The sequence below is a fragment of the Molothrus aeneus genome, chromosome 17 (assembly GCF_037042795.1).
Source record: "Molothrus aeneus isolate 106 chromosome 17, BPBGC_Maene_1.0, whole genome shotgun sequence".
In the NCBI taxonomy this organism is placed as follows: Eukaryota; Metazoa; Chordata; class Aves; order Passeriformes; family Icteridae; genus Molothrus; species Molothrus aeneus.
This window is the reverse complement of record NC_089662.1, coordinates 7,427,461-7,454,263: the sequence shown is the minus strand read 5'-3', so window position 1 is coordinate 7,454,263 and position 26,803 is coordinate 7,427,461. Positions and strand designations below refer to the sequence as shown.

General features: G+C 51.0%; 1 protein-coding gene across 1 annotated transcript in view; it reads right to left on the bottom strand.

Moving 5' to 3' along the window:
* The window catches only part of CTNNBL1 (catenin beta like 1), a 47,363-nt gene extending 34,034 nt beyond the window's left edge, over window positions 1-13,329 (bottom strand). The window contains exons 1-4 of the mRNA XM_066561417.1: window positions 13,209-13,329; window positions 5,664-5,852; window positions 3,397-3,503; window positions 2,390-2,529 (exon numbers count right to left, since the gene is read on the bottom strand). Coding sequence (XP_066417514.1) covers window positions 2,390-2,529; window positions 3,397-3,503; window positions 5,664-5,852; window positions 13,209-13,238 — 466 coding nt within the window. The 5' untranslated portion in view covers window positions 13,239-13,329. The remainder of the gene's footprint in view (window positions 1-2,389; window positions 2,530-3,396; window positions 3,504-5,663; window positions 5,853-13,208) is intronic.
* Between the last annotated feature and the right edge of the window lie 13,474 nt (window positions 13,330-26,803).

Below are 26,803 nucleotides of genomic sequence, written 5' to 3'. Positions count from 1 at the left end.
GGAGGAATCAGTTGAAGATTTCTGCTGTCTCCTGGGTGTTACAAAGATAACTGAACCAAGTTCTTTTGAGAGTGCACAGCAAAGAATTCAGCAGAGTTCATCATGCAGGGCATTCCTGCATGATGAGCAGAATACCCAAATCACATTATTATAACTCATTTCTCTTTGCATGTCTGGGAAGTTTCTGTTGGGGCTTGCAGTGAGAGTATCAGCTGTCCCATAAAATTTAGGAGATAGTAAAGTAAAGCCTTGCTTGAAGCTTTCATGTCTTTCATTAATAAAATCTTGTTGGTGATCATCTTTCATTCACATGTTTTGTGTAAAACTGTATGAATCATTCAGCAGATTATTTGCTCCCCCTGGACATTGTTTTTGTTTCCTTGCATTAGTCACTCAAGATACCACAATTAAATCACATCTGAAGAGCCATTTGTTTAGTTCTCTCCTTGCAGAACTCATTTTATAAAATATTTTCCCATTTGTTTTAACAAAACATCATTCGAAAACCTGAGCTGTATCAATCCAGTTTTATGTCTAGATGCTTCATTTCAATAGTGCTTCTACCCTGTATGTGAGCAGCAGCCTCTGCTTCCAATGGAGCTCAAAACACTTCAGCAGTTTTGTAACACAAAATATATCTTTCCCAAAATTGCAGTTCTCAGGCCAAATTCCTACTCATAAATTCATTGACAGGCAAGTTGCAAACCAAATAAAAAGAGTTCACACTGGAAACCCTGACAAATCTTTGACAGCAGCAGTGATCCCAGCACAAAGCTTTCCATGGCAGACAGGATAAAGCAAGCTATACTCTGGTGCACTTCATCTGGAAAACAGCTCTGCTATCCCAGTCAACATTCCCACTGTTCCTTTTTTCCCTATGAATGAGAAATTCAGTATAAAAGCATATAGTACAAACAAGTCTGTGGCGTCTGGTATAAAATAAATAATTAAACTACAGTAACCACGAAATTGGATTTGCATGGGAGGAGCTTCCCCCTGTACAACATAAATTGTTAACAGTTATTTGAGAGCCATTTCCTTGCAGATCTTGGATAAGGGAAGCTGTGGGGTTTACTGTGTTGCAGGGACCAGCATTCACCACATCAAGGTTCCACCTGATGCAAGTCAAAATACCCAAACACAGTGCTCGCTAATATAAACTGGCATGCAATAAAATATTTATGTTTTGGTTTTAGCTTCTGATCACTGCACCCACTTAGAAAGAATGAATTATGAATTCTCAATAGATGGTGCTATAAAGAAAAGTGCTAAAAAAGAAAACCAAGATCTGTGCATCAGACCACAACATGCAGCACTAACAGGCCTTTTCACATTGTATATTCCAAAACACCTCAGGAAAGCTGGTAAGTGTTATCTCCTGCTTTACACATAAAGAAGCAAAGAATAAATTACCTTCCTAAGGCCATGGATCAATAAAAATGGGAAAAGGATTGCCTGAGTCCCAAATCGACATGCAGTGCCCTTTCCACAGGGCTTCACTGCTCCCTCCACCCACAGATATTTTCAGGACACAGACATGCAATCTCCCAAGTCATGTAACAATTTTTCAGCTTAATCTGCTGTAGAATATTTTACAAGCAAAGAGGTGTGAGGTCTGCTTTTACAGACTGCACAGTGGTGAGCTGGGCATAGTGCCAGTTCCCAGCTGACAGCTAAGCATCAAGGCACCAGGATACTCAAAAAATGGCATTGGTTTTGATCAACACTACATAAATAGGAAGCTCCTTCTCAGATGCCCTCAGAGCTCCAGAGGTACAAGAGCCAGGTGCACAGAGGGATCAGAGTCAGTGACATTGGACCTCAGTGAGCATGGAAATGGAATTGTCTCTGGATATGTATTTAACTAGAGGGGTCACCCACAGCCTTGAGGTCTGTGCACACCAAACTAAAGGTATGGGCACATGAAGAGGGCATATTTACAAACTAAGGTGAAGCATGTGGTGAGCTAGTCCATGACAAACAGCTGACAGCCTGACAGCTCAGTTCTCAGCAAGAAGGGGTAAAACAGTTTAATTTTCACTGGGGCTATTCCAAAGTTTGCAGTCTGAGATTATTGCTGCTAAGCCCAGGCCTTCACTTCTCCTGTGCTGCGCATCTGCTCACACTCTTAACACTGCCACTCAAAACTAGATGAAAGGGTCATAAAACAAGAAAGGAGAATAACAGCACTGAAAAAAATTCAGAATCAATATTATTTGAACAAAGACGGCTTTCACTGGGAAAAAAATGAAAAACCAACACATAAATTCAGTGTGGTGGGAAGAGGAGAAAAACATCAACAGGAGCCTGAGAAAGAGGATATGAGAGATTACAGAAAAGTCTGTAGAAAGCCTCTCCCATGAGAGCTGCTTTAACAACTGAAGGATATCGGTGTTGTCATGTCCCAGCAGCCCAAGCAGAGACTGCACAGCGTTCAGCTCCACCAGCAGGTGATACAGGCCGGGCATCGTCGCAATCACGTGCATTTCCTGAATGATGTCATTTAAATCCAGCTCTGACTCCATAAACCTGAGGCAAGACAAAAAAAGGTAACAAAAAGGCAAGAGGAGGCCACTACCTTCCAGGAGACACCACATAGGACTTGTCACCCCAGGTGCACATGGCACCAGCATTTCTATCCTCCCTGTCCTACACCTGCCCCTTGAAGTTTAATCCTGCAGCAGCATAAACATTTCTACTGTATAATTTACATAGAGTAAATAAGCAGATTTGTTCCAATTTTGTAAATCAGTTCTAGAATTTCAAGAAGAAATTAAAATCAAGATGCTGCAGCCACACATGAGAAAACTTGCTTTTAAAATAAATTCTGCAGAGCGCTGCACTTTCCCTAGCTAGCACATATTAGTATGTGGGTTGTATGAGTCTGAAGTCCATAAATATAATCTGGGTAAGGGAAAGGACAGCAAACTGGACAAAAAATAATGGCACTGAACTGTAGGAAGAAATCCCTGTAATGTGAATAACAGAACATCTAGAAGGGAGGAAGAGGCTTCAAGGACACAAACACACATCTGGGTCTCGGAGCCCATCCAGCTGTTCTGCTCACCACAGCACTGGGTAACATGAAATTATTTCCTCCCCACACAGACCTCTGGCTGGTATGCAAGCACACACCTTCACATCAGATGATGGAATGAAATCTTTAATTATTGCTGATGATGGTTTTTGTGCTGCCAGCCATATATTGGCCGCACCAGAGTCTCAACAAAGCCATTTTTAATTAACAAAGTCAGTTTCAAATAATATTTAGAAAAACTACAAGACAATAACTGCTGTTACATAAGCCTTATGTAACTGAAAACATCTCTATATTCCAGCAATTGATTTAGGCTTATACCTAAAATCAAAGGAGAAAAAAGTTAAGTACAGTCTTACTTCTCTGGATTATCAGGAAACTTGATCCGCAGCTCCTGGTTTTTGTAGGATCTCTTCTCAAAGGTAAGAATCATCTTCTTCACTGAACTTTCATCCAAAGGTTCCTCCTGACCAAATCAGAAAAGGCAGAAAAATGAGCTTTGGATGGCTGGAGAAATATCAGCAATGTGGTGGGACTGCAGCCAGGCCCAGAGCCCTGGGAATTCCAGCCAGCTCTGGAATCTCCCTGCAGAGAGCTGCCAAACACCTCACATGCCATCACTACTGACTCCGGCTCAGACCTCGAGCTGCTCTTTCACACCTGTTATAACCTGGCACCACCAGTTCATATCGAGGTTTTTTTGCTTCTGACATAGAGCAAACCTGCACTCACAGCCTGTGCCCACAGAGAGCTTCTCCACGGAAGTCCCTTGTTGTGCTATTGTTTTTTTGAAGTCTACATTTAACTGCCCTGAAGTTATGTTCTTCCACATTTTCCTCACTTGGATAAGCTTTCACTGTTATCTTAAAGCCTTTTCCTAAAGAAAAAAATAAATCAATATTCTACTCTAGTATTTTCTCTTTATTTTGTAAATGCTCCTAAGGTGCTTCTCAGCTGGAGTTGTACATTTACTGTACAGCAGCAATACAACCTCGGCTGCCTCCCTGACACCTACAAACATTTTCCTTTGTTTATGGCTTTAATGCACTTCTTTTATTAAAAAATTGATGATATAGATTTCCCTGTGTAACCTCTTCCCTCTCCTCTGACTGTGTTACAACCACTATTTAAGAGAAGCTCTTAAAACAAAAACCAAACCAGACACCCTCCCATCTTCAGCCAAGTGCCCTTCAGGATTAAATCAAGAGCTGCTGCTGGTGTTGCAGATTCTTTGGTCAGTGACTCTAAGCAGCAATCTGGTATGAGACAGAAAACCTCCATTTCTTCAGCAAACTCCATTACAATAACAACACCAGCCTCAGCCTTCAGTTATGATTGGATTTCCTCCGTTCCTTTGCCCAACCTGTCTCATTGCCATCCCCCTCATGTCATCACCCCGTTCAGCCAATCAATACTACAGTGCCCAAAGCACATTCTTCTTGCACTGGGATTTCAACCCACACATGCTGACACTGCTTCCTTCTGTTCCCTTTGATTCTTTGCTTCCTCTAACACATATCACTATGATATCTCCATTAGGATCTGCTTTATATCTTGTATTGAATTTGCATTCAGTATTGCAGTGTCCTACAGATTAGCTTCTTCACATCAAATTTACTGGGACAAAGCACATTTCAATGGCACTTATATTAACTGCAGTCCAAAGTAATAAACAAGAGATTTGAGTTCTAAAGCCTGGACTTTCAGCCTTTAAAATGTCTGGCTGGAAGGACTCCACTTGACAAAGATGAGGGACTGGCACACTGCAGGAATCCACAAGACTCCAGCCAGTCAGGAGGACTCCTCTTTTCTCAATCCATCCTCCCTGGAGCTGAAATGCTACAGAAATCCTGCATTATCTTTCTCTGCTATCAGCAACAACTGTCATGGCAATAGCTCAACATCAAAAAAAGAGGGAGATTCTTAAAGACGGATGCTGGCAATGCTGTATACAAAGGACAATGATATTTTACAAAGCTACACGATTCTGCAGTGGTGAATATCACTTGTTTTTTTATCAAACAGGACACAGGCAGCAGGAAGCAAATATCTTCTAGATTTATACCAATCCATGTGTCACATTTATAAAGTGATCTTTTCCCTGGCCCTTGGCAGAAAGGCCAATGCAGCATTGGATTTCTGTCTCCAAGGCTTGAAATCATTTACCCTTGACAGCTGCCACCCCCCTCCTCTGACCCAAGACCTTTCTTGTACAGAAGAATGTTTGTTTATTTGCTGCTGCTGCTGCACAGCTATAAAGAGTGGGAGAAGCTGCATGGTTGGGGGTACTGATGAGAACAATAGTCAGGAAATTGGTTAGAACACAGAAACTGTTTCCTAAAAATATACTTTAGAAGGTGATCTGGGTATTCTCAGACCAAACAGAGATTAGACTTGAAAGCCTTCTCCCTTTTGTCCCCACTTTAAATCCTCAGCTGATATATTTGAGAAATTTGAAATTAATGAACACTCCGCAGGGCAGGAAAGCAAACCCACAACCTGAAGCTGTACGAGCACAGAAAAATCACGTTAAGCCTCACCACCTACATGGCAAGAAATGGGAATCACAGAGAAGGGATTTAGCGTTTGGTTATTTCCACTGCCTCTCCTTTCCCAGAGGACTTACTTCCTCATCTTCCTCTTCTCCATCCCTCTCAATTATCTGAAGGAGTTTCTTCTTCTCATCATCAGTTTCTTCCAGGGCAGCAGACTCCTCTTCCCTGTGACGGCCATGCTCTCGGGCACTGGCTTGTTTCCGACGTGCTTTGATTTCCTCTTCCTCTTCATCACGGGGTCTTTTTGTCCCTCTGTTAGGCTGAAGTCACAGAAATAAAAGGTGAATGAATGTAAGTGTTTAGTGACCCTTGCAAACCAGAATACCAATATTACAAACCATACTGAGGAAATTCTTACAAGTTTAAAAGATTTGCTTACACGACACTTAACAACTCTGAAAACTGGAAATTAATTTAGTGAAGTGGAACATCACATGAGTAGATGAATGCCTCTGCCAAGAGCTGTGTCAACATCCTACTTTCTTTGATCTATGAACACAATTCATGGGAAAATATCTTCATAGACAGCAAGGACAAGGAGTGCACAGACAAGGAGTGGCCAAGCAGCCCTGCTCAGTGGGGCACAGCTGCCCATCAAGGAACCCCAATCTGCTGACTCAGCTCAGACAACCCCACATTTCACAGCCAGCAGACTGATATGCTCAGCAGACAGCAGGCAATGATAATTTTTTACCCACAATGTATACAAGACTATATTGAATTCCTGTGTGCCTCCCAGTTCACCCCCATCCTTCAGTCTGAAGTTTGATGACAAGTAAAAGCAGAATCAGCCCAACTCAGAGTAGGTAGGACAAGGAGGACTGCTGCTTGCTGCAGCTCTGCAGGGGCTTGGCACTGGATTAAACAGTGCCCAAACCATCATGGTTTGCTTGGAACAACCTATTATTTTATTCCACTATTTCTAGTTGATTGTCAAAATTAAAGGTAATTTGCCAAGGACAAGAAGTCCATTAATCCTAATCCCATGTTTTCATTCAGGCAGAAAGGGATAAAAGCATTTACAACAGAAGAAAAAACTTTCCCTTCAAAAGCTACAAGGACATTAAATTTGGTCTCTCACATTTTTGAAGGACAACCAAGCTGGAACAGGAGTACTCTATGCTCTATAACTACAGCAAAACAAAGCTTAATTCTTTACTATTTAAGAGGAGTGTATGTTGCAAGAATAATAAAATAATAACAAAAATACTTTTACTCTACATCACTGCTCAAGTCCCCTGGTAGTTGATTTTGTAACCTCATTAGGTCTAACACATGTCCATCTTAATTTATAAAACATCACCTGGCAGGCAGCCCCTGCTCTTCTGCCCTGTGTGACCCTTTGTCTAAAATGGCAAAAGTCACACCAGGCTTCCATTAACACAGGCCCTGCTTTCATGTGGGACTGAGATCCTTCTCATGTTTGATCCAAAGAAAGGTGCAGATGAAATATGCGACAGCGTCATTCTCCTGCCAGGTCTGGCACTAGTGTGAGCATCAAGATGGAATTTCCAGCTTCCTGGCAGGTTGGGAACTTTTGGGCTGCAGAAGGTAATAAACCTTCCAGGCTCCCAAGGGAATCCAGCTGTGGTTCCAGTTCTGCCACACACTGCACCAGTGGCACAGCCCAATGACAAGCTGGTAAATCATCTGCTCTGGAGAAAATGCTGCTTTCAGGAGACATAAAAAAATACCCCACCCCCCCCCAGCCAGCCCCAAAAAGCACATGAGGAGTTAATTATAGTTAAGAAGCAGGCCAGACAGCAGCCTAGCTGGGATCACCTTTTTACAGGGTTACCACCTTGTCACCACTTCAGGGAAGACGCAGAATCAAGTTTCCCAGACAACACATTAGCACAAATCAGAGCTGTATCTGCTCGCTCCCAGGCAAACCTGTTCAAGCTCTGTTATCTGTCTCCTTTCTCTCTATATCTTCTCTGCCATTTCCATTACAGATGGTACATTCCCGACTTAAAACCCTTCTAAAGTGCCTCCATGCACTTTTAAAGCAGTTACTCAGCTCATAATTCAATAGCCATGACGTGGAAGCATACCCAGAGATTCTGTGAGATGAAAAATTTATTTGCTTGGAGGGTTTTGTGGATTGGGGTTTTTTTTAAGCAGATTCCTATTACTTATCTTCTAGGTACATTAAAATATAATTTCACATAGATCCATTTGGAAACAAATGTGTCATTGACAACAACTAATAATTCAAACGCTCCCAGAGCAACCAGCAAACCCATAAAAAGAATAAGGAAAAGGTGCTCTTCTAAATGACATCATCCAAGGAAAAAATTTCAGTAAATGCATACTCCTTACTCAATGTCCTTGATGTCACAAGGGGCCCTGCCCTTCCTATGTCCTTCCACTCACTCCTTGGTAAGACCATCCTAAACCATCTTTGCCAGATTAATGTCATAAACACAAATACAGCAATTAGTGACATAAATCCCAAAATTTACATCTAAATTTCAACAAGATTTGCCATGGATGTTCCTAATTTGGAATGGGAATCTCAAACCTCACTCTCATTTCAAAACATTAAAAAGGACCAAAGCCCCTGGCAAGCCTGAGGTGTAATGAGAGGCTGAGGGAGCAGGGGGTCTATCAGATGCAAAGTCATGTGCCATAGGAAGGGATTGCATCCCAAAACAAAACCTAAACCAAAACTCCATCATGAAACCATCCCCATTTCCTCTGAGTACACAATCCTCAAAATCAGAATTTACACTCTTGCTTCCATCTCAATTATTTTACCCTTTTTGGTATTTATGCATTGCTGGGGGAGGCTCTGTACCACGGAGCAGAATCATAGCAGAATCATTATGATAAATCAGGGAAGTGCCCCGTGTGTGATCATTAACGCTGCCAGAGCCTGGCAATAGGCAGTAATTGAATTCGGGCAAACGCTATTAAGCAGGCATTAAGGCTTTGCCTCTCCTTATTGATGTTATGCAAAAACCTCGCTAAGAACATTGCTGTTCCCAACCAGCACTTATTAAAGCCAAGAAACCAAGGCCTGAGTGGAACACCTGGGTCCTGCTCATTCCACAAGAGATGCACAGTCATGAACAACTGATTTAAGGCAGGCATTACTTTCTGTTCATTGATTTTCATCTAGGGTTTGCATTTGTGTTTTGCAAAGGACTCTTACCAACTAGCAAGAATTAAGCTCATAGGTTGCTGCACCGAGCCTGGTGCATTTCGCTCAGCAAACACACAGATTATGTCCAAACACATTTATTTAACCAATTCCACAGCTTCACAGACATCATGCACAAGTTCTGCCTTTCTGGTAGAAAAGAGAAAGTTAATCATTTGATAAACAAAATGTGGGGTTTTTTACTTAGCCGTGCTAAGGTGAATCTGGTAAGAAGTTAGAATTCATTTGAAAATGCACAAGAAAAGCATTTTTCAATTGCTATGTTAGCTAAGCTTAATTCTGTTCCTGATGAATGCAGGCATTCACAGTAATTTATTCAGCAGGCATTTTCATTTAAATCTAACACTGATAGCACCACACAAAAACCAATGAATACAAAAGGGTTTAAAAAAAGCTACTGTTTATAAAATATGATAAAGTAAACAGAAGCTGGTAATTGGGAACGGGAGGATTATCTTTCTCTTGTCCTCCTGTACTGGTTCTGTCTGTTAGCTGACAGACACTCCCTGGGGCCCAGCCTTTGGTACAGACTTTCCCCTGACACACCTGACACAGGTCCTGGTCTGGGGTAAGGCCAAGCCTGACCTCAGTGTGGGCAGCAGGAGCAGCATCAGCCACATGTCACATGAGGAACAGGGAAACAATGTCCTAAATCAAAGCACAATAATCTGCCAGCGCCCCTGGGCTCCCTCCAAGCAGTGATTGCACATTAATATCAGGGTTAAGTACACCACAAAATCAGAACACACATTTCTCAGAATCCTGATTGCTTCAGCCTTTGCCAAACATAAGGAAGGTTTAGAGAGGTCTCAGTAGTTTCATATTACTCAGGAAATACTCAGGAGTTTCATATTACTAAGGTATCTGTTTTGTAAGTAACGTCATTACGGTGAAGCTCAGAAATTTTTTGTTAATAAAATCTGAAATAAATCTTCATAAATGATGCAGCTTCTATGCCCACATCCCAGGCTGCTCCAAAGAGCCACTCAGAAAGCAGCACAGCAGCTGTCAGTTTGGGATCATAATCTCCAGAGGAATCTTCAATGACTTCCTAATTTTGTTTCCAATGTTTGTGATAAACCAGGCTACGATCAATCTCACTTTCCCATGCTTTTTCTTCCTGAGGCATGACACACAGCATTTCTAAATGGTGCAGGATCTGAGTGCTAAAATCTGGAAGAACTGGTACCCCAGGAAAATCAGAAATCTCAAAGACCCAAGAGCTCCAAAATCACACAATTTGAGGCAAATGCAATGACAGGTGCACACTGTACCCACATGAATACAGATTATTAATTTCAGAGGGAATGAACCCCTGTGCCCTCCAGCCTCCCTTGTGAGGCTCTAAACCACCCAAGGAACACATCAGGGAAGCGCAGGACAGGGATCTTTCTTGACACCCCCTGGTTTGGTGGTCAAAGACAATACACTGAGAAGTAAACTAGAGCTTCACTTGCCAACCTTGTGAGAGCACCAAGACAGCTCTGGCAGCATGGGGCTGCACTCCCAGGAGCAGACCCAAGGGATGAGGCAGACAGCTGAGCTAACGTCAGCTCCTTGTTTTAACTGCCAGCAGCAGAGGAACTACTGGGGTAATAATGCTGTGAGTCGCCAACACCCAGCTCAGCTGAGCTGCCCCTACCATCAGATGCATCCATTACATTGCAAATTGACAGCAAATTATCCATACCAGCAGCAGAAATTATGATACACAGAGATCCATCCCTGTACACCCTGCACTGAACCCTGACAGACCCCGGGGAGATCAGCCAGTGTGCTGAAGGCAGATCTCACCCCAGCAGTTACTGCTTCCTCTGCTACTTGATCTTACTGACAATCAGTGCTTTGCAATGATCACTCACACCGATGAAATCTGCCGTTAATGAGAATTCAAATAACCTCCCTTATTCCTTCCCAAGACAACTGAAAGAAGACTCTGAATAGCCCCGGAGTTGGCATTGTCCTCTTAATTACCCTCTGTAATCAGAGACCAAACACGGAGGATCTGGGCAAACAGCAGCAATATTTAATCATCACTTTAGACCATCTGCAACTGTTTTGCAGCAACACGTAAAGTTTATGGATTCCTGAGCTTTGGATAAACGGCCAGGTGCTGTTTAATTGTATTTTTTTGTTGCAAGAGGTTTCTTTTCTCGTTCTGGCAGACACTTGGTGCTGAATTGGTGGCACAGTGCCTGCAGTCTTCCACGCCAAGTTTGGCTCTGAGGGAGAATATCTTCTTGCCGAAGCAAGGGCACAGATTACACATTTAGAGGAGAAAATTCAAAACAGTGTAAGAGGAAAGCCATTATTTTGGGTTGTGCTGAGGGAGGTTAAGAAGACCAACTCATTTGCAGCAAGAGATTAAAATCAGAGAGCTGAGGCATCACACCACCTCCCTGCCAGCCGGTACCATCCCTGCAATGAGGACAGCCAAGGAGACCTTGAGCCAGCCCACAGCCCAGCCCAGAGCAAGGAAGCTCCCAAATCCAGGGCTGGAGCAGGCCAGGAGCTGCTGGGGGAGTTGCCAAACCACCCTCCCCTGGCCATCTTCTTCAAGCCACCCTCCCCAAAGGCAGAGCCTGACCCACAGGATGGGAGGCAGTGAAATCTGCTGCTTCCAACTATTTTTCCCCAGCTCCCAGGAAATGCCCTCACAGAAGGGAATCTCATTTTCTCAGAACCAGAGCTATTTGCCTGCTTGCTGCTCCTCCACTTTTTTCACCTGTACCCACCATTGTACCCAGTTCTGGAGGTCTGAACTCAGCACCACTGATTTCCAATGCTCACTAAAGCATCACCCCAGCCGGTGACACAAGAACCACCTGCATTCAGCTGAGAGCCCAGGAGAGCACAGAGCCAGGACAAATCCTTCAGGAACTATTTCAGCAGTTGGCTGAAAGCTGCAGAATGCTTTTCCCCACAGCTAAGAACAATTTTAGCAGCAAGAAATGGAATTAAAATTTAGATACCCTGCAGCTAAGCAGCACTTCTTTACCTTGACAGAATAGAGCCCCCCACTGTCACAAGCAATCACCCCCTGCCCGTGCTGAAAGCTCATCCAAGGGAAAGCTGCACAAAATCCAAGCGAGCCAAGCAAAGTGGATGGACACTTCCTTCCAGAGTGAAGGGAATCCTAGGGAGTTCACATTCTGAGAGCAAGAGAAAAACCACCTAACAAAACCCCAAACTGGAACTTGCTTAAAAAATTACAAAGTTCGTTTGAGTTTACCTCTCTGTGTCTTAACCTGCATGCCAGACATGTAAGGGATGACATTGCTAAGCCCTAGATGGGGTGGAGAAAGCCAAAGAATCATAGGAACGTAAGAAATGAGAATTGTAATTTGATGTTGAGAAATCACATTTGAAAAAGATAGAGAAATACAGAGGCAGAGTGGATCTCAGAGCAGCAGGGTTGTGCTGTTGGATGCAGCAGGATGTGAAGGGATGTTTGAGACAGAGCAATCCACAGAAGGAAACATCCTGGAGATTATCAAGGAAGAATCCAGTGGAGCTCTCAAAGACAGACTGCCCCAGAAACTTCAATACCATTGGGAAAACTGCTGAGAAACTTCTCAAACCCAACAGCAACTTCCCCTTTTCCCCCAAGCATCTCCAAACACCACATTCCCAAAGCACAAGCATGGAGTGATCAGCAAGACACTCCCTTCACCTCTGTGCCCCACGGACTCAGGAACACCAGGAGGGCACCGAGTTCCACCAGGAATTCTGTGCTCTCAGCTCGGAGTAGACCTGGCCACACCTACACGGCTGAAAATGCCTCGGGGTGTTTTCCTCACCCATGGAAACCCCACGGCTGCAGCCGGGCTGAGAAGTGAAACAAAGCCCGGCTATATCCCAGACAAAGTGTCAAAATGTTACTGCAGGTCATGCCCTCATTCCCTGTTTCACAGGAACACCTAAAATCTGCTCCGGGACTATAAACCACTCAATACCTGCACACAACGAGCCATCAGTGACCGCAGGGCAAGGGAAGAAAATGCTCTGAGTAAAGGAAAACTTTTATAAGGAAAACTTTTTAAAACATATTTTGATAAAAATGAAATTAAATAGGTTTTGTCATAAAACAGGGAGAAAAAGACACGCTAGAACAGCCACGGAAGAGGCTCAGGCTCCGCTCCAGCTCAGGCGGGCACAATCTGCCCATCTGTGGCCGAACCGACACCGGCAAAGCCGCGGAGCCCCCGGTAATCGGCTCCTACCGGGCAGCGCCGCTCCGAAGAAGGGGAGAGACCCCCAAAACTTAGCGGCAATTTAACCAGTCCCCGTGCGAGTGCGGCCGGTGAGGCCCCGCACAGCGGCCACCCCAGGCCCGCGGCCGCACCGGAGCTGGAGCAGCACCGCTGCCGCCGCAGCGTGGCCACGGACGAGGTCACCTCCGCACAGGGGGCCGCGACACCCCCAGCACGGCCCAACCTCCCCAGCTCACCTGGTAGCTGAGCAGCTCCCCCACGTCCATCGCACCCACCGGGCCCCGCCACCGGGAACCTGTCGCAAACCACCGGGGGCATGCGACACCTGCCGTAAGGCAGCAGCGCAGGCCGGGTGGCGGGGCGCCACACTGCCGGAAAGCGAGGCGGGGTGGGCCGTGCCGGAAAGGGAGAGGCGGGAGGCGCCACACCGCCGTAAAGCAGCGCGGGGCTGTCGCGAACGGGTGCGAGGCTGCCGGGGCCACCCCCGCCCCTCACGGGTCCCGAGGCTGGGCTCGGGGACCTCCCGCCTGTCCCCCGGTGCCCCTTGGCACAGGGCAGGGAGAGAATGAAACCCCGATGTACCCCGGAGACAGGAGGGCCCGCCCTGCCCCGAGCAGCCGGTGCCACGGCGGGCCCGTCCCCGCTGTGCCCCGGGGGCAGCGACACCCGGCAGAGCCCCCGAGCGCTGCCCCCGGGCCAGCGGGAATCAGCGTTTTACGGGCCACGTTTTCCATAACCTTGCAAAGGCGCTGCCAGCGGTTATTGACAACACATTTCTATTTATACCCGGCGTCATTAACCGCTGTCACCTTGAAAACACGCCAATAACCGGGCCCTGAGCGCGGCAGCAGCGGCGTGACGGCCCCTCTGCTTGCTGAGGTCGTGACAAATCGCTCTGTAATTCCACAAGATGCAGAAACCCAGATTGAGGCATTTCTCAATTTAACAAATAAGAATAATTAGGAAAGCGTCAACTCAGCCAAAATCATACTGAATTTATTTCAACTGTGCTTTAAAAAACAGTTTTGAGCTAAAATAATTTTTCATCATGATCACAACTATTAAGCAGTTATCTCAGCAGGAGTCTGGTTTGAGAAATCTCAGAAAATTAAAAAAATATATAATGTTTTTGAAGGAGTCCCTCGCATCCCCCATTGTTTCAAGAAAATATAGGAGATCGGTCATGGCGAAATTAACTCAACAAATCTGCATGTTAAAGATGAGATAAATAGAAGATAATTATTAGCTCGTCTGGCTTTGGGGTATTGAGCATTCAGATAATTCCCCAGCTGTGAAACCTCCACATTTGGAGACACTGGAGGGGTACTGGCACATACTGGGAATGGGATTCAGCTACCGGGAAGCCTGACTCCCACCCAGGGATAAGCACAACAAGTAGGGATAAGAACTGACCATCCATAGACACAGAGAATATGATGAGCTGCTCCTGCCCCGAGGCTTCCCCTCCACCTCATTCCCAGTGAGTGGAACAGCTCTGGGAGGAGCTGGGGGAAGGCAAAAACCACCAGTGACAAGAAAAGCCCCAACCTGAGCACAGCGAGCGAGGACGCCACCTTTGCCTCGAGCTTCTTGTTAAAAAATGGGATAGAAAATGTTCAATTCACCTCCCTGACAGGATTCAAAGGCCAGGAGCAACACCCAAAAAAAAAAAAAAAAAAAAAAAAAAAAAAAAAAAAAAATATCCAAAATCAGGAATTTGAAGAACCCAGGCACCACATTGCTGCCTGGGAAGCCAAATTCTCATCCAGTCCTACAGGGCACGATGTAATAACAGAATTTTTATCCAATAAGGTGAGTTGGAGCACAGGGACAAAATACTGAATTAAAAAGCAAAACCAGGAGCAAAATCAAAGTATTTAAAAAGCTCTCAAGGAAATAAATGAAGGACGGAGATGAGCAGCTTCTCCAGGTGGTGGGTGCTGCATGGCGCTGGCACCAGCCTCTCCCAGGCGGAACATGCAGCTGCATAAGGGGCTGAACGCTCTGGATGGGCTGGAGCAAACCTTGGGACTTGGCTTGGTCAGGAGAACAAGGATTCCTGGCTTCCTCTTCCCAGGCACCCACCTTCCACAGGGGATGGGGTACCACCCTCAGGACTGACCATGACCCCAGGCCTGTCCTGACACTTTTCCCTGGATAGGCACAGCCAGCAGCAGCTGCCGATGGGGCTTATGCAATGGTCTCAGCATGGAACACCAGATCCCATCCCAGCAAAGCAGGGCTGCAGGGGATGCTCAGAACCATGGATGGGAGCAGAGGTGGGAGGAGGAGAGGAGGAGAATCCTGGTTTAATTTTATTCCGAGTTCAGGTTTCAACCCAGATGCCTCGAGATCTAATTCTGAATAAATAATTGTACTGAGTAACCCAGGTCCCCCAGTGATTAACTAAACACACTGAGGCTCGCTGAAATTGAATTAGTGGTGTGCACTCAGCCGTTATTACCCTCCCCACGTCATGAATATTAATGAGGGGTTATTAAGAAATGTAAATGATGCCTCAGGGGGTTGGGAGCACCGGGGGGTGCAGGGCCGTGTGGGCTGATATGACAAACCATTAGGAAAACAGCCTGATTGAAGCCACTTTTTAATTATGTCAGATCTCGCTCTTTGGCGGGTGCAGCCGCGTTTCCGGATGCTTTCGTCTTTATTAAAATGAGAAAAAGGGAACAAGTCAGAGCTGGAATGGGAAATGAGCCTTTGCATGGGGGAAGATTCAGCCACCCAACAGCCTGGCATGTGGGGGTAACTGGGTCCTGCACCCCACAGGGTCCCCCCTGGCTCAGCTCTGGCCAGTACGCCTCCATGCTGACAGAGGGGGACATTGGCACCCCCACAGCACCTGCACCCCATCCCTGGACCCCCACAGTCCCCAGCTCCCCACCACAGCCCTGCTGCCTGCAGCCCCTTGCCTCGGTTCAGCCTGGCTGGGCAGTGGAGCGACTGCCACAGGCTCATGCATTTTAACAGGCTCTCACAGGGCTCCCCGCACCGGAATGGGAGCTGACAGGGCCAGCTGAGTTAATCAGAGTGGATAATGGAGGGAAAGAGAGAAATCTCAGCCCAAATTGCTGCAGAAATCACGAGCCAGGACTCAAAACCATCGAATTAAGCTGGGATGATGCTTAAAGGGGAAGGCAGCAGTTCTCCCAGCCTGCTGTCCCACTGAAGCAGGGAAGGAGGATGGCCACAGAGCCCCTGTCCTCCCACAGAGGGTAGGGGCCACCAAACATTGAGGACCCCCTAGAGATGTGCCACTGGCACTGGCACAGACATTGTGGTCCATCCAGCTCTGCTCCGTCAGGGGGTCACACACTAAACAAAGCAGGCCAGGGGCTGTTCTTTGGAGGGCACCATCAGATCAGATGCTTTGTTGTAGTGACGAGCATGGTGCAAGCCTGGACCTGCTCTACCATCCGAACACTCACTCCCCCTCCATGTGCTCACCCTCTGAGAGTACCAAACCCAGGTGCCTGGACAGGGCTGAGCCAACAGCAAGGGGACAATGGGCATGAGATGGAATCACAGCCCATCTCTGCGAGCCGCTGGCATCGCGGCAGTGTCACGGCAGACAGATGGAGCAGTCTGGGACAGGCACGCACACAGGATCGTTGGGATTCAGGTCTCTCCGCCCTGATAGCTTCATAACACCAGGCTGCTGCTTAATTGCACCCGTAAGTGTTGGAATTACTGAAGGGTAAAATGCAAATGGTGTAACCTTTCCTGAGCTCACCCGGCACTGCTGTGCCGGCTCCGTGCCGAAGGGAGCTGCCTGAATCCCTTCCCACTTCTTAATTGCTCCAGAGCTGCTGGGAGATGCCCTCCCCAGGCCCCAGGAGGGAGAGGACAGGCCCCTTATCAGGGTTGTGTCCTGATTCCCCGGAGGTGCTGGGGAAGCCCTGGGAGCTGCCACCTCCCCAGTCTGACCATGACACCCATTCCAGCCCCACAGCACCGTGACCAGCTGAGCTGGGGCTGTGAAGGTGTAAGCACGGAGCAAAACACAGCCTGTGCCCTCCCTCTCCAGTGCCACCTTCCCACCCTGAAAGGCTGGCACAGCTCCTGACCAGGATCCCTGCATGCTTGGTCCTGGGTTCCCGTGGTGCTGGATGCCAGGGCACAGCACTGGCTGAGCCCATAGCACGGCAGGAGCTGGAGGGCTCCAGTGCCAGCATGGGAACCCAGCTGTGGTCTCATGGTTAATGAGATTTTCATGAACCTGTGAATCATTTGGTGGGAGGGGTGGGGACAGGCCCGGGTAATTAAAGGTTGCTGACCTGTGAAATCAGGCTGTGAGAAGCCAGGCACTGAGCTGAGGGTAGATGGGGCTGGAGGGGGAGGGAAGAGGAAGGTGCAAGGGGAGAGGGTGCCTGTGGTCAGACTGTCTCTGCTCCCCACCTGTGGCAATGCCACTCACTATCCTGGTACAGTTGGAGGCTGGGTGGTGAAGCAGCACCTTATTTATGGCTCTGCTTCCCTGAGATAAACTCCACAAAGTGTGACAATCAAAATTAAAGATTTCTCCAGAAAGGCAGCCTAGGGGAAATCACTGCTGCGGCCAGTGGAGATTTCCCAACGGTGACTTTTAAATTAAAGGAGAAAAAAATTTCTTTAATTTGGCAGCATGCATGGGATGCAGCTCACTGGGCACGTTATTATCCAGCTCAGCAAATGCTCCCAGAATTCACTCGTGCTCCAAATTACCAATCTATCTGTGAGGCTGCACATCCCCACCTGTGCCAGCATCAACCTGCACTGGGGGGCTGCATCCCAGCGGGGACTGGGTGTGCCCTGACACCCCAGAGCTAAGTCCTGGCAGCTGCCCCCTCCCCACACAACCCAGTCTTTCTGGCTGAGCTGGAGCAGCTGCTGCATGTCCCCAGTGCAGGAGCTGCCCAAGGCCATGGGGAATGGTGGTGCAGAGGGTGCAGGCAGCTGTGGCCCTGCCTGCCCTGGCACAGCTCTTCCCCTCCCTCTCCCCCGCCCCTTCAGGATGAAGCAATGAAATTATTTTTCTACTTGAGTAGTTTTCAATTTAGATTAAGAAAAATCTGCGCTCCGTTAGCGACGCCGCAGTAAATCACGCGCGGGCGGCGCGGCCGCAACCCCATCGCTTATCGCCTGCAAACCTTTTTTCACGTTGACAGGCTCTGAGTGTGACATTGAGCAGGGCAACAGCAGCCTGGCAGGGACACTGCAAAGGGTGGGGGATCCCCACCTGGCACTCTATCTGGGATAGCAACCAGAGCAGGCAGGCACCCTGGGAAGGATCAGGCTCGCCACCATCCCATCCAATCCCTGCCAATGCTGCATGGCTTGACAGCACACTGAGGGCACACTAAGTGCCTGCTGCCAGCATCACTCAGTACTCCAGCAGCTCACCAAGCCCTTGCTCTTGCCCATCACCCAACACAGCTGTGACAGCGCCATCACTGCCTGCCCTGCAGCCACACCACGAGCAGGTCCCATCCTCACGCTCATCTCAGCACTGCCACCATCATGCCAGCACCATCAAAAGGAGCGTTTGACAGAAAACAAACCTTTTTTTTCCCCTCTGGTTCTTGCAGCTCGTTTATCGCTGGCGCGGGGCAGGCGGAGCTGTCAGCGCCTGAACCTCACTCATCCGTTTAACCTTGGGGGAAGAAACACATTTGTGCCGGATAACGTGCATCAGATGGTGGCACCAGGAGCGCCTGTAGCTGCTGCGCCTGATGGATGGGCTACAGGGGCCTCGCCTGACCTGTGCTTGTATGTTATCTGCATTGCTGCGGGAGGCTTTTCATCACGCCGACAGCTCCGGCAGCACCAGCCTGGCAGGAGCAGCTCACCTCACCAGGAATGGCTGAGGGCACTGCAGCCACAGGCACCCGGCCCCGTGGCTGTACTGGCATCATGGCACTGTGGCAGCGAGCCGCCATGCCAGAGGACATGTGTCAGGCTGTGCCCTGCCAGATGCCTGGCTGCAGTGGGGCTGCAGGGACAGGGAGAGTTGGTGCCTGCCCTGCCAAGGGGACAAAGGACACCCTCACTGCTGGCAGTGCCAACCACGCCAGCTGAAAGGAGAGGCCAAGCTGCTGCACTTGTTCTTTAGGTGACATTTTGCCAACAAGGGGTCCTGTGACAGTGACAGAGAGGTCATGGTGCTGGGCAGCCTGGAGCCCCGGTGACGGATGAGCGCTGCCAAGTGCCGACACAAAAGCCATTTGGTGTAGGGAAATGATAGATGCTAACACTAATTTTAAGCACAGGCAGCCGAATTCCTCCAGACAGTCTCGGCACTCAGGATTTAGGGCACAGCTGCTGGGTTCAGATAAGGTGTGAAATCAGCCCAGCGTGCAGGGTGTTACTTGGTAATGAATGGCCAGTGATGGATGGGGGTGGCTCAGTGCTATAACCTCCACATTTGGAGCCTTTCAAATCTCTTGCCATCAATCCTGGTTGCTGCCAGGCACCAGGAGGAGGAGCCAGGAACTGGCAATGGGCACACACCATGCCAGATGAGCACCACAGTTTGGAATCTCCCTGCACCACTGGCAGGAATACCGGGGGGGGTCTGGGAACAGATCCTGCCCAAGCTGGAGCAGTTACAGCTGGTTTCACCAGCAGCATGACCACACACATCACCTCTCCTTTCTCTCACCATGGAGCATCACTAGCTGCTTCCATGTGCTGGCAGCAGCCTGGTAAGGAAGGGGATGGTGAGTGATCCTGGCCTCCATCCCTGCTCACCCAGCACTGCCATGGTGAGCAGCCTCAGACCCACGTGGACAGCGCAGGGACAGCTCCAGCCCAAAATATTTATGGTGAAAGTGATGCTGGAAATGGCAAGTGCTGTGCTTGTCTGTAGCGTTTAATCTTTCCTCTGACCTTATAAAAAAATCTATTTGTGTTGAGATTTTAAATTCACTTCCTAAATCATCCACTACAGGCTTCAGGCTTCACACAGTATTAATTCCTCCTCAAGCAAATGAGTTTGGTATTTGTTCTTTTCCGGTACTGCCAAAGCCAGAGTGCTGGAAGGATGAATGCCATGCTCCCCTCAGAAATAATGCCTGTGCCCCAGCCAGCACTCTGTGCCCCTTGCACCCCAGTGAGCAATGTCACCCTGTGTGCACACTCACCCCCACACACAGCACCTTTGAAGTAATCCTATCTCTTCCAGCTCACAGGAGAGCTCTGAGCAGGATCGTTACCTCTGTCACCTCCCAGAAGGAAGAATCAGAGGTGGGGGTGAAGGCCAGGGTCTGCACAGAGCAGCAGACCCCAGGCACCCTCCTGCCTCACAGGTCAGGGACTGCCTTGTGCCAGGGGACATGTGGCACTGCTGCAGCTGGGACAGATCTTCCAGAGGAGCACACCAACACACAGCCATCAGTCCAGAGCCACTATCTGCCAGGATGAGACACAGGCGGTCCTGGTATTGAGCAAATCACTGGGAATGCAAACCAGGTGCACCTGGAGAAATACATCAAAGAATTACTGCTGCTGAGGGTTACAGGGTGTTCCCTGCTCACACACTGCACCTGGGCCCCTCTTCTCCCAGGATCTAAGGGGAGGGGTTAATGATAAACCATGAGGTTTATCAGTCCCTGTGCAATGGGCATGAGCAGGGTGAGTGGACAACCTGCTCCTGATTTATTGTCCTGGAAACATTTTATATAGGCAATGTATTTAAAGGAACTAATTAGAATTGTATTAATATTTATGGACCATATGGAGAAGCTGATAACTGCTATTGGAGGGTATTAGCTGTTATCTTACACTGGGCAGGACTGTGATGTTTGGAGGCAACTTTAATTGTGGTAAGAGCAGCCAAGGTCTCACCAGCAGCCAGTGACAGCAGCCCACCTGTCACTGCAGGGGCAAACTATGCTGGAATTAATAACTCTGCTCACATGGTTCCCCTGAGCAGCAGAGCATCCCTCCAGGCATCCCTCCACAGGGATGGCAGCCCCTGCTCTCCCAACCCCTGAAGCAGCAGCACAGTCTCCATGCTGGACACGATGCTCCCAGCCCTGTCTCTGCCAGTGCTCCCATCCATCCAGCCTGGAGCAGGGGGCCGGGAGGGGCCCTAGGGACAGGCAGCCCCAGCAGTCCCTGGCTCATCCATAACCAGCTCCCTGCCCGCGCCCGACCTCTCGCTATAGCAAAGTTCACATCAATTTTCCTTCCCCTCATTTGTCTGTAAACCATGAAGAAAAATCACCGCCGTCCGCCCGCATCAGGCGCTGCTGTGATGTATGGCTGTAATAAAATCCCCATTTTGGGAGGCCGCCTTCCCGCGCCGCCAGCCAGGCACCACGCGCGGCCGTGCCACCAGCCGGGTGCCACGCATGGCACAGAGCCGTGAGCACCAGCCCAGCCTAGACCCTTGCGTCTTGTCTTGGCTTCACTGCATTATGGATAGGGGCTATTAGAGCTGCTGTTGAGCAGCAGTCCCTGCGAGTGTTCAGGCAGCCAGTGCTGTTTAACCCCCAGATTGTGAGGGACAGCTCAAGGCAGGGCTGAGCGGGGCTGCAGTGGGCAGAACCCTGCCTGTGCTGGGCACCCTGCTCACCCTGAGCCTGCCTGATGTCCCTCAGCCCCCCAGCTCTAGGAACAGTGTCACATACAGGAACTTTCATGTCAGCACCCAGCAGCAGCCATGGTGCCAGCTCGGGGCCAAGCAGTCCAAGAGCACGTGGGCAGGGACACCTTCCACTGGACCAGGTTGCTGCAACTCCTATCCAGCTTGGGCCTTGAACACTTCCAGGGATGAGATGGCCACAGCTTCTCTGGACAGCCTGTTCCAGCTCCTCACTGCCCTCACTGGGAAAAATTCCTTCCTAATCTCTAATCTAACCCTGTCCTCTGTCAGTGGGAAGTCATTCCACCTTGTTCTGTCACTCCATGCCCTTGTCCAAAGTCCCTCTCCAGCTCCCTTGGGGCCTTTTTAGGCACTGGAAGGTGCCATAACTCCTAGGCTCCATAACGGAGCCTTCTCTTCTCCAGGCTGAACATTCCCAGCTCTCCCAGCCTGGCTCCAGAGCAGAGGTGCCCCAGCCCTTGGAGCATCTCCGTGGCCTTCTCCGGGCCCGCTCCATCAGCTCCACATTCTTCTCATGCTGGGTCGCCCCCGGGGATGGGGACGGGGACGGGGGGCGCTGCCGGAGCCCGGCAGAGCCCGGTCCGCTCCCGGTCCATTCCGGCGGAGCAACAGCCTCCTCTGCCGGCCACCGCGAGGGATCGGCGCCGGGACCAGGACGGAACCGGCCCCCGAGCCGCCACACACGGCGGGACGGGACGGGGGGAGCCGCCGGAGGCACCGGCACCGGCTGGGAGGAGCTGCGGGAGGGAAGGGGGTGCAGGTGGGGAGGGGGGTGCCCAGCCCAGGGGGTCCGTGCCCCACAGCCCGGTGGCGGAGGGCACGCCAGGCTCACACTGCCACGTGCCTCCATCGCTGATGCCGCTCCACGCTGTGACACACAGGGCACAGAGCAGCCGGGCAGGAAGAGTGCAAGCCCCCCCCCCCCAGCACCAGCCAAAGGGCCAGGACTGCTCGGAAGAGGCAGGTGACCCCCACATCGCCACCACTGCACTGTGGCACGTGCCACACTGGGGCAAAGGTGTCACGCAAAGGGACCCCATGCATGTGACCAGGCTGTTCTCAAAGCCCCTTGTTCCTGCTCATGTTTCCTTTTGATTTAGACACAGAGTTCTGCCAGCAACAAATGCATTTGGCTGCTCGGAGCAGGGATGACGCACACAGGAATTTCCAAGGGGGAAAGTATGATCGTTGAGCTGTAAAAGCCTGGGTGAGGTCACAGAGGTCGCATTGGCTTCAGCACAGATTCCTGCATCCTGGCAGGCTGGCCTTGTCACAACTTCCCAGACAGGGCGTGTCCCTGGTGTCCCCCCACACACTGGGACCCCGACTGGGGCCATTCTCCAGCTCCAGCACAGGACAAGTCTCTTCCACCAGCCCCTCAAAAGGCCTGGTTCTGTCCCTCTCCACCCAGTGCAGCCCTGGCTGTCTCCTGTGCTTTGCTATAGCCCTGCCAGACCCCTGCCCTGTCCCCCAAGTCAGATTGCCTCTGCCCAACTTGCTGGCAGCACCTTCAGGTGCCCTTTGCCATTCATTGAGGCACAGAGAGCTGTGCCTGCATGGCCACAGCTCAACAATGAGAGAAGCCACCGAACAGCCCCCCGGCAGGGCTGCAGTCCCTTGACCATGCCCCTGTCTGCATGGAACGGGATGCAGGAAGCAGAGGTCCTGCTCAGCAGGGCTCAGACACAGCAGTGGCAGCACAGCAGGGTCCCGAGAGCAGGGAGCACACCTCACCTTTGGCATGGTCCCCCTTCACATGCTCAGCTGGGCTCCCTGTGACCCCCCACACCTTTGACCTTGGGCATCCCAGGGTCACCTCTCACCAGTGTGGGAGCATGGGGAGGTGAGAGGCAGTGCTGACCCCGCCACAGCACCCATCTGCTGGGACATGTCTGCAGCCAGTGACATGTCGGCACTGAGCCACCAGCCTGTCCCCACGGAGGAATGGTGCTCAGCAACGGGTGCACCCAGCCTTGTGTCTCATGGAGGCTTCCCACGCTCTGCTCCCCCTGAGGCCATGCTTGCCCGCGGGGACCCAGCCCGTTGTCCCCTGAGGCTCCACCAGCGGACGTGGCATGATGCAGGCACCAGGCCAGGACTGGGACAGGCAGGTGCTGGGTCTATGGGATGGGCACAGCCCAGCAGCCCACAGCCCTGTGTCACCCCAGTAACACACTGCCAGGACAGCAGCCCCCAGGGGAACATCTTCCTGAGCAGCCCCCTCTGGGTTCCTATCCCACAAATTCATCTAATGATTTGTCACAGCTGGGTAGTTCTGGGCTCCCCATGGCTGTAGGGTGACCCCAGCCCATGGCCTCATCTCCCTTTCCCCATGAGAGTGCTGAGGGTCCTTTCCCCTGCTGCAGCCAGGTTGCCAGGGCTGGACAAGGCCAGGTAAATAATTTCTCAGGCCGTCATTGCCTCGGGCACAACTGTGACACACAGCAGCAGTGAGTGTTTTGGCACACGAAGGTTATGTGCATGGCCCCTCCCCAGCTCCACACAGATATAAACCCCATCAACCTGCGCTCCTCATCCATACCTTTGGCATTCACCAACATGAAGACCACCATTGTTCTGCTCCTGGGCATCCTGGCCCTGTGTGCCCAGCTGCATGCAGCCCCTACGGCTGATGAGGAGAAAGGTGAGTGCTGGGGGGCTTGGGGTGGGTGCCTTGTGATAGCCCCTGGAGCACTGCTGGGCTGATTGGGGCAGGGGTCCCACATGGAAAGAGCAGGTAGGGGCCATCCCAGAGCACAGAGCCAGGCATATGCCAGGCTCCAGAGCATCCATGCACCACTGAAGCTGTGGCCATGCCAGCAGGGCCACCGAGCTCTGCGCCACAGGGACAGCGTGGGCAGGGGGGCTCGGCTGTGGCAGGATGGGGCAGTGTGGCAGGAGCCCTCAGCAGGTGCACAGCTGGACCTGAGGGGCCATGCACCAGTCCATGCCCATGGTGAGAGGACCCTGTGCTGCTGACTGAGGGGCACTGGTGTCTCCAGAGATGGGGTGTCCCTCTGTATCCCTGTCCTTGCTATCCCTGCTCTGTGCCAGAAGTGGGAGGCTGGCTCACTGCTCAGGGGCACCTCAGTGTGCCCCTTTTAATCATTGACCACTCAGCAGTCAGGTGATGTGACTCCAGCACTTCCCTGCTGCCATGGAGGAGCCACGGTCACCCACAAGGCTTGGGTGCAGCCACTGTGACCAGGCTCAGTGCTGGTGGGCACAGCTCCCGAGGGATGCAGCAGAACCAAGCCTTTGGGGCCTGGTTTGGGGCTGCTGATCCCAGGTGCTCAGCCAGGATCCTCCCTGGCCATGGGGACAGCTGGCAGACCCCTGTGCTCCCCACAGCCATCCTCAGCCTCTGCTAAAGAAGCACCTGGCAGAGGCAGGGTGGGGACACCAATATCCTGGATGCCATACACTGGGGACAGGAGCCAAAGCATTCCTGTCTCCCAGAAGGCGATGCCAACTGCGTGGGCTGGAGCTGCTGGCCCTGCTGCCAGCTTGCTTGGTCCCTCTCCAGGTGCTCCAGCTGGCTGGGGGCAGCTTCAGCTGGATTGTCCCTTCAGCAACCAGCTGGGCACCTTGGAGCTAGGGCACAAGTGTGGGCAAAACCACTGGTGCCCACACAGCTCCCACCAGCTCTCTGTTTCCCCTGTGGTTTTCCCCTCATTTCCTTCCATGAGCCTTCCATTTCTGGGCTCCCATCTACTGTCATCCAGCTGCTCTTGTTGCTGGCATCCTCCCTCAGAGCCTCCCAGTGCTGGCTGCTCACTGCCAGCACCAAGGTCACCCCATGCTGGGGTCACCTCAGCTTGGGCAGAGTTGTCACAGGGTCAGACCAGGGCAATGATGCTTAAAGAGAGCACCAGCACAGGGCCACAGCAAGTCACAGTGGGACACCAGTGACCCCAGTGACCAGTGACACAGGTGGGTGTGGGACTGGCAGCAGTGCTGCTGCTCTAGAGAAGCTGCTGCTGGGTCCAGGTGGGCTCTGTCCCTGTGCAGCACAGGTAGAGATGGTGCAGGTCCCTCCTCTCCATCCTGGTGGGCAGTGTGCTCACCTCCAAGCTGTTACCACCCCCATCCCCCCCTGGCCGACACAGCACTGTGCTCTGGCCCTGCTGCAGGGGCCACTGGGCTGCAAGAAGGTTGCTTTCATTCCTGGCATCCCGATGCTGGCCCTGGGTCTGCTGTGGGAGCATCCCAGCCAGCCTGAGCGTGGCCAGGTCCCTGCAGCTCCTCAGCAGGTCCCCATCCGGGAGGGCACAGGGAAAACGGCTGCCTTGATGATCTCCCTGCCACCCCGGGCCTCTGCCCATGTGTCACTCCCACTGCCGTCAGCGGTGACATGAGGCGCGGCAGTGGGGCAGGCGGCTGAGCGCCGGCTTCTGTTCCTGCATAAACACCCGGCAGGGAGGGGACCACAGGCAAAGGCAAACAGTTACTGATTTACTGCCACGCCGCTGTGCCACATTGTTGACTGTGGGGTTAAATTACCTGGAGACAGACCCCGGCAGAGCAGACGCCAACTCGTGACTCAGGCAGGGATCATGTCCCGGCCCCATGCACCCTTGGCCCATGCAAGTTTACAAGATACCTGGAGCTAGGGCTGCCTCCACCAGCAGCAAGAGCACATCACCAGGAACAGGGCAGGTTTCATCCTCCTGCAGGAGGATGGGTGCTGGCAGAGTGGCAAATGTGGATGTGAGCAGGGTGGCCATACCAGGTGGGCGAGCCAGGCCCATTCAAACCATCCCCAGCTTGATATTGTCAGGGGCAGTTAAGTGTGCTGAGCCACCAGATGTGGCATTGGGAAAGGTATCCCGGACAGGCTGAAGGGACTGGGGTCGTACAGCCCCAGCACCACCATGCCCTGGAGCACTGGGAGTGCATGTCAGTGACATTCCCTGACAGCCCCTTGCATAAATGGTGGTCGGATGGTCCATCTGCATCCCCAGTGCTGTGGGAGGCTGTGAGGATGGCAGGGTGCATAGGACAGGGCTGGAGCTGGGCAGGAGCTCCTGTAGCTGTGGGAACAGCCATGTGCAGAGCAGCCCCAGGGCAGGCACCTGCCCAAGGTACAGGGAGCCTGGAGCACCCTTCACTTGAGGAGCAAGAGCTGGAGGAGAACAGTGACTGGAACAGGCGCAGGAGCTGGGTGAGCAGCAGCAGAGCTGAGCCATAACCCCGTGTGCACTGCTGGCTCCTCCCGGCCTCGGG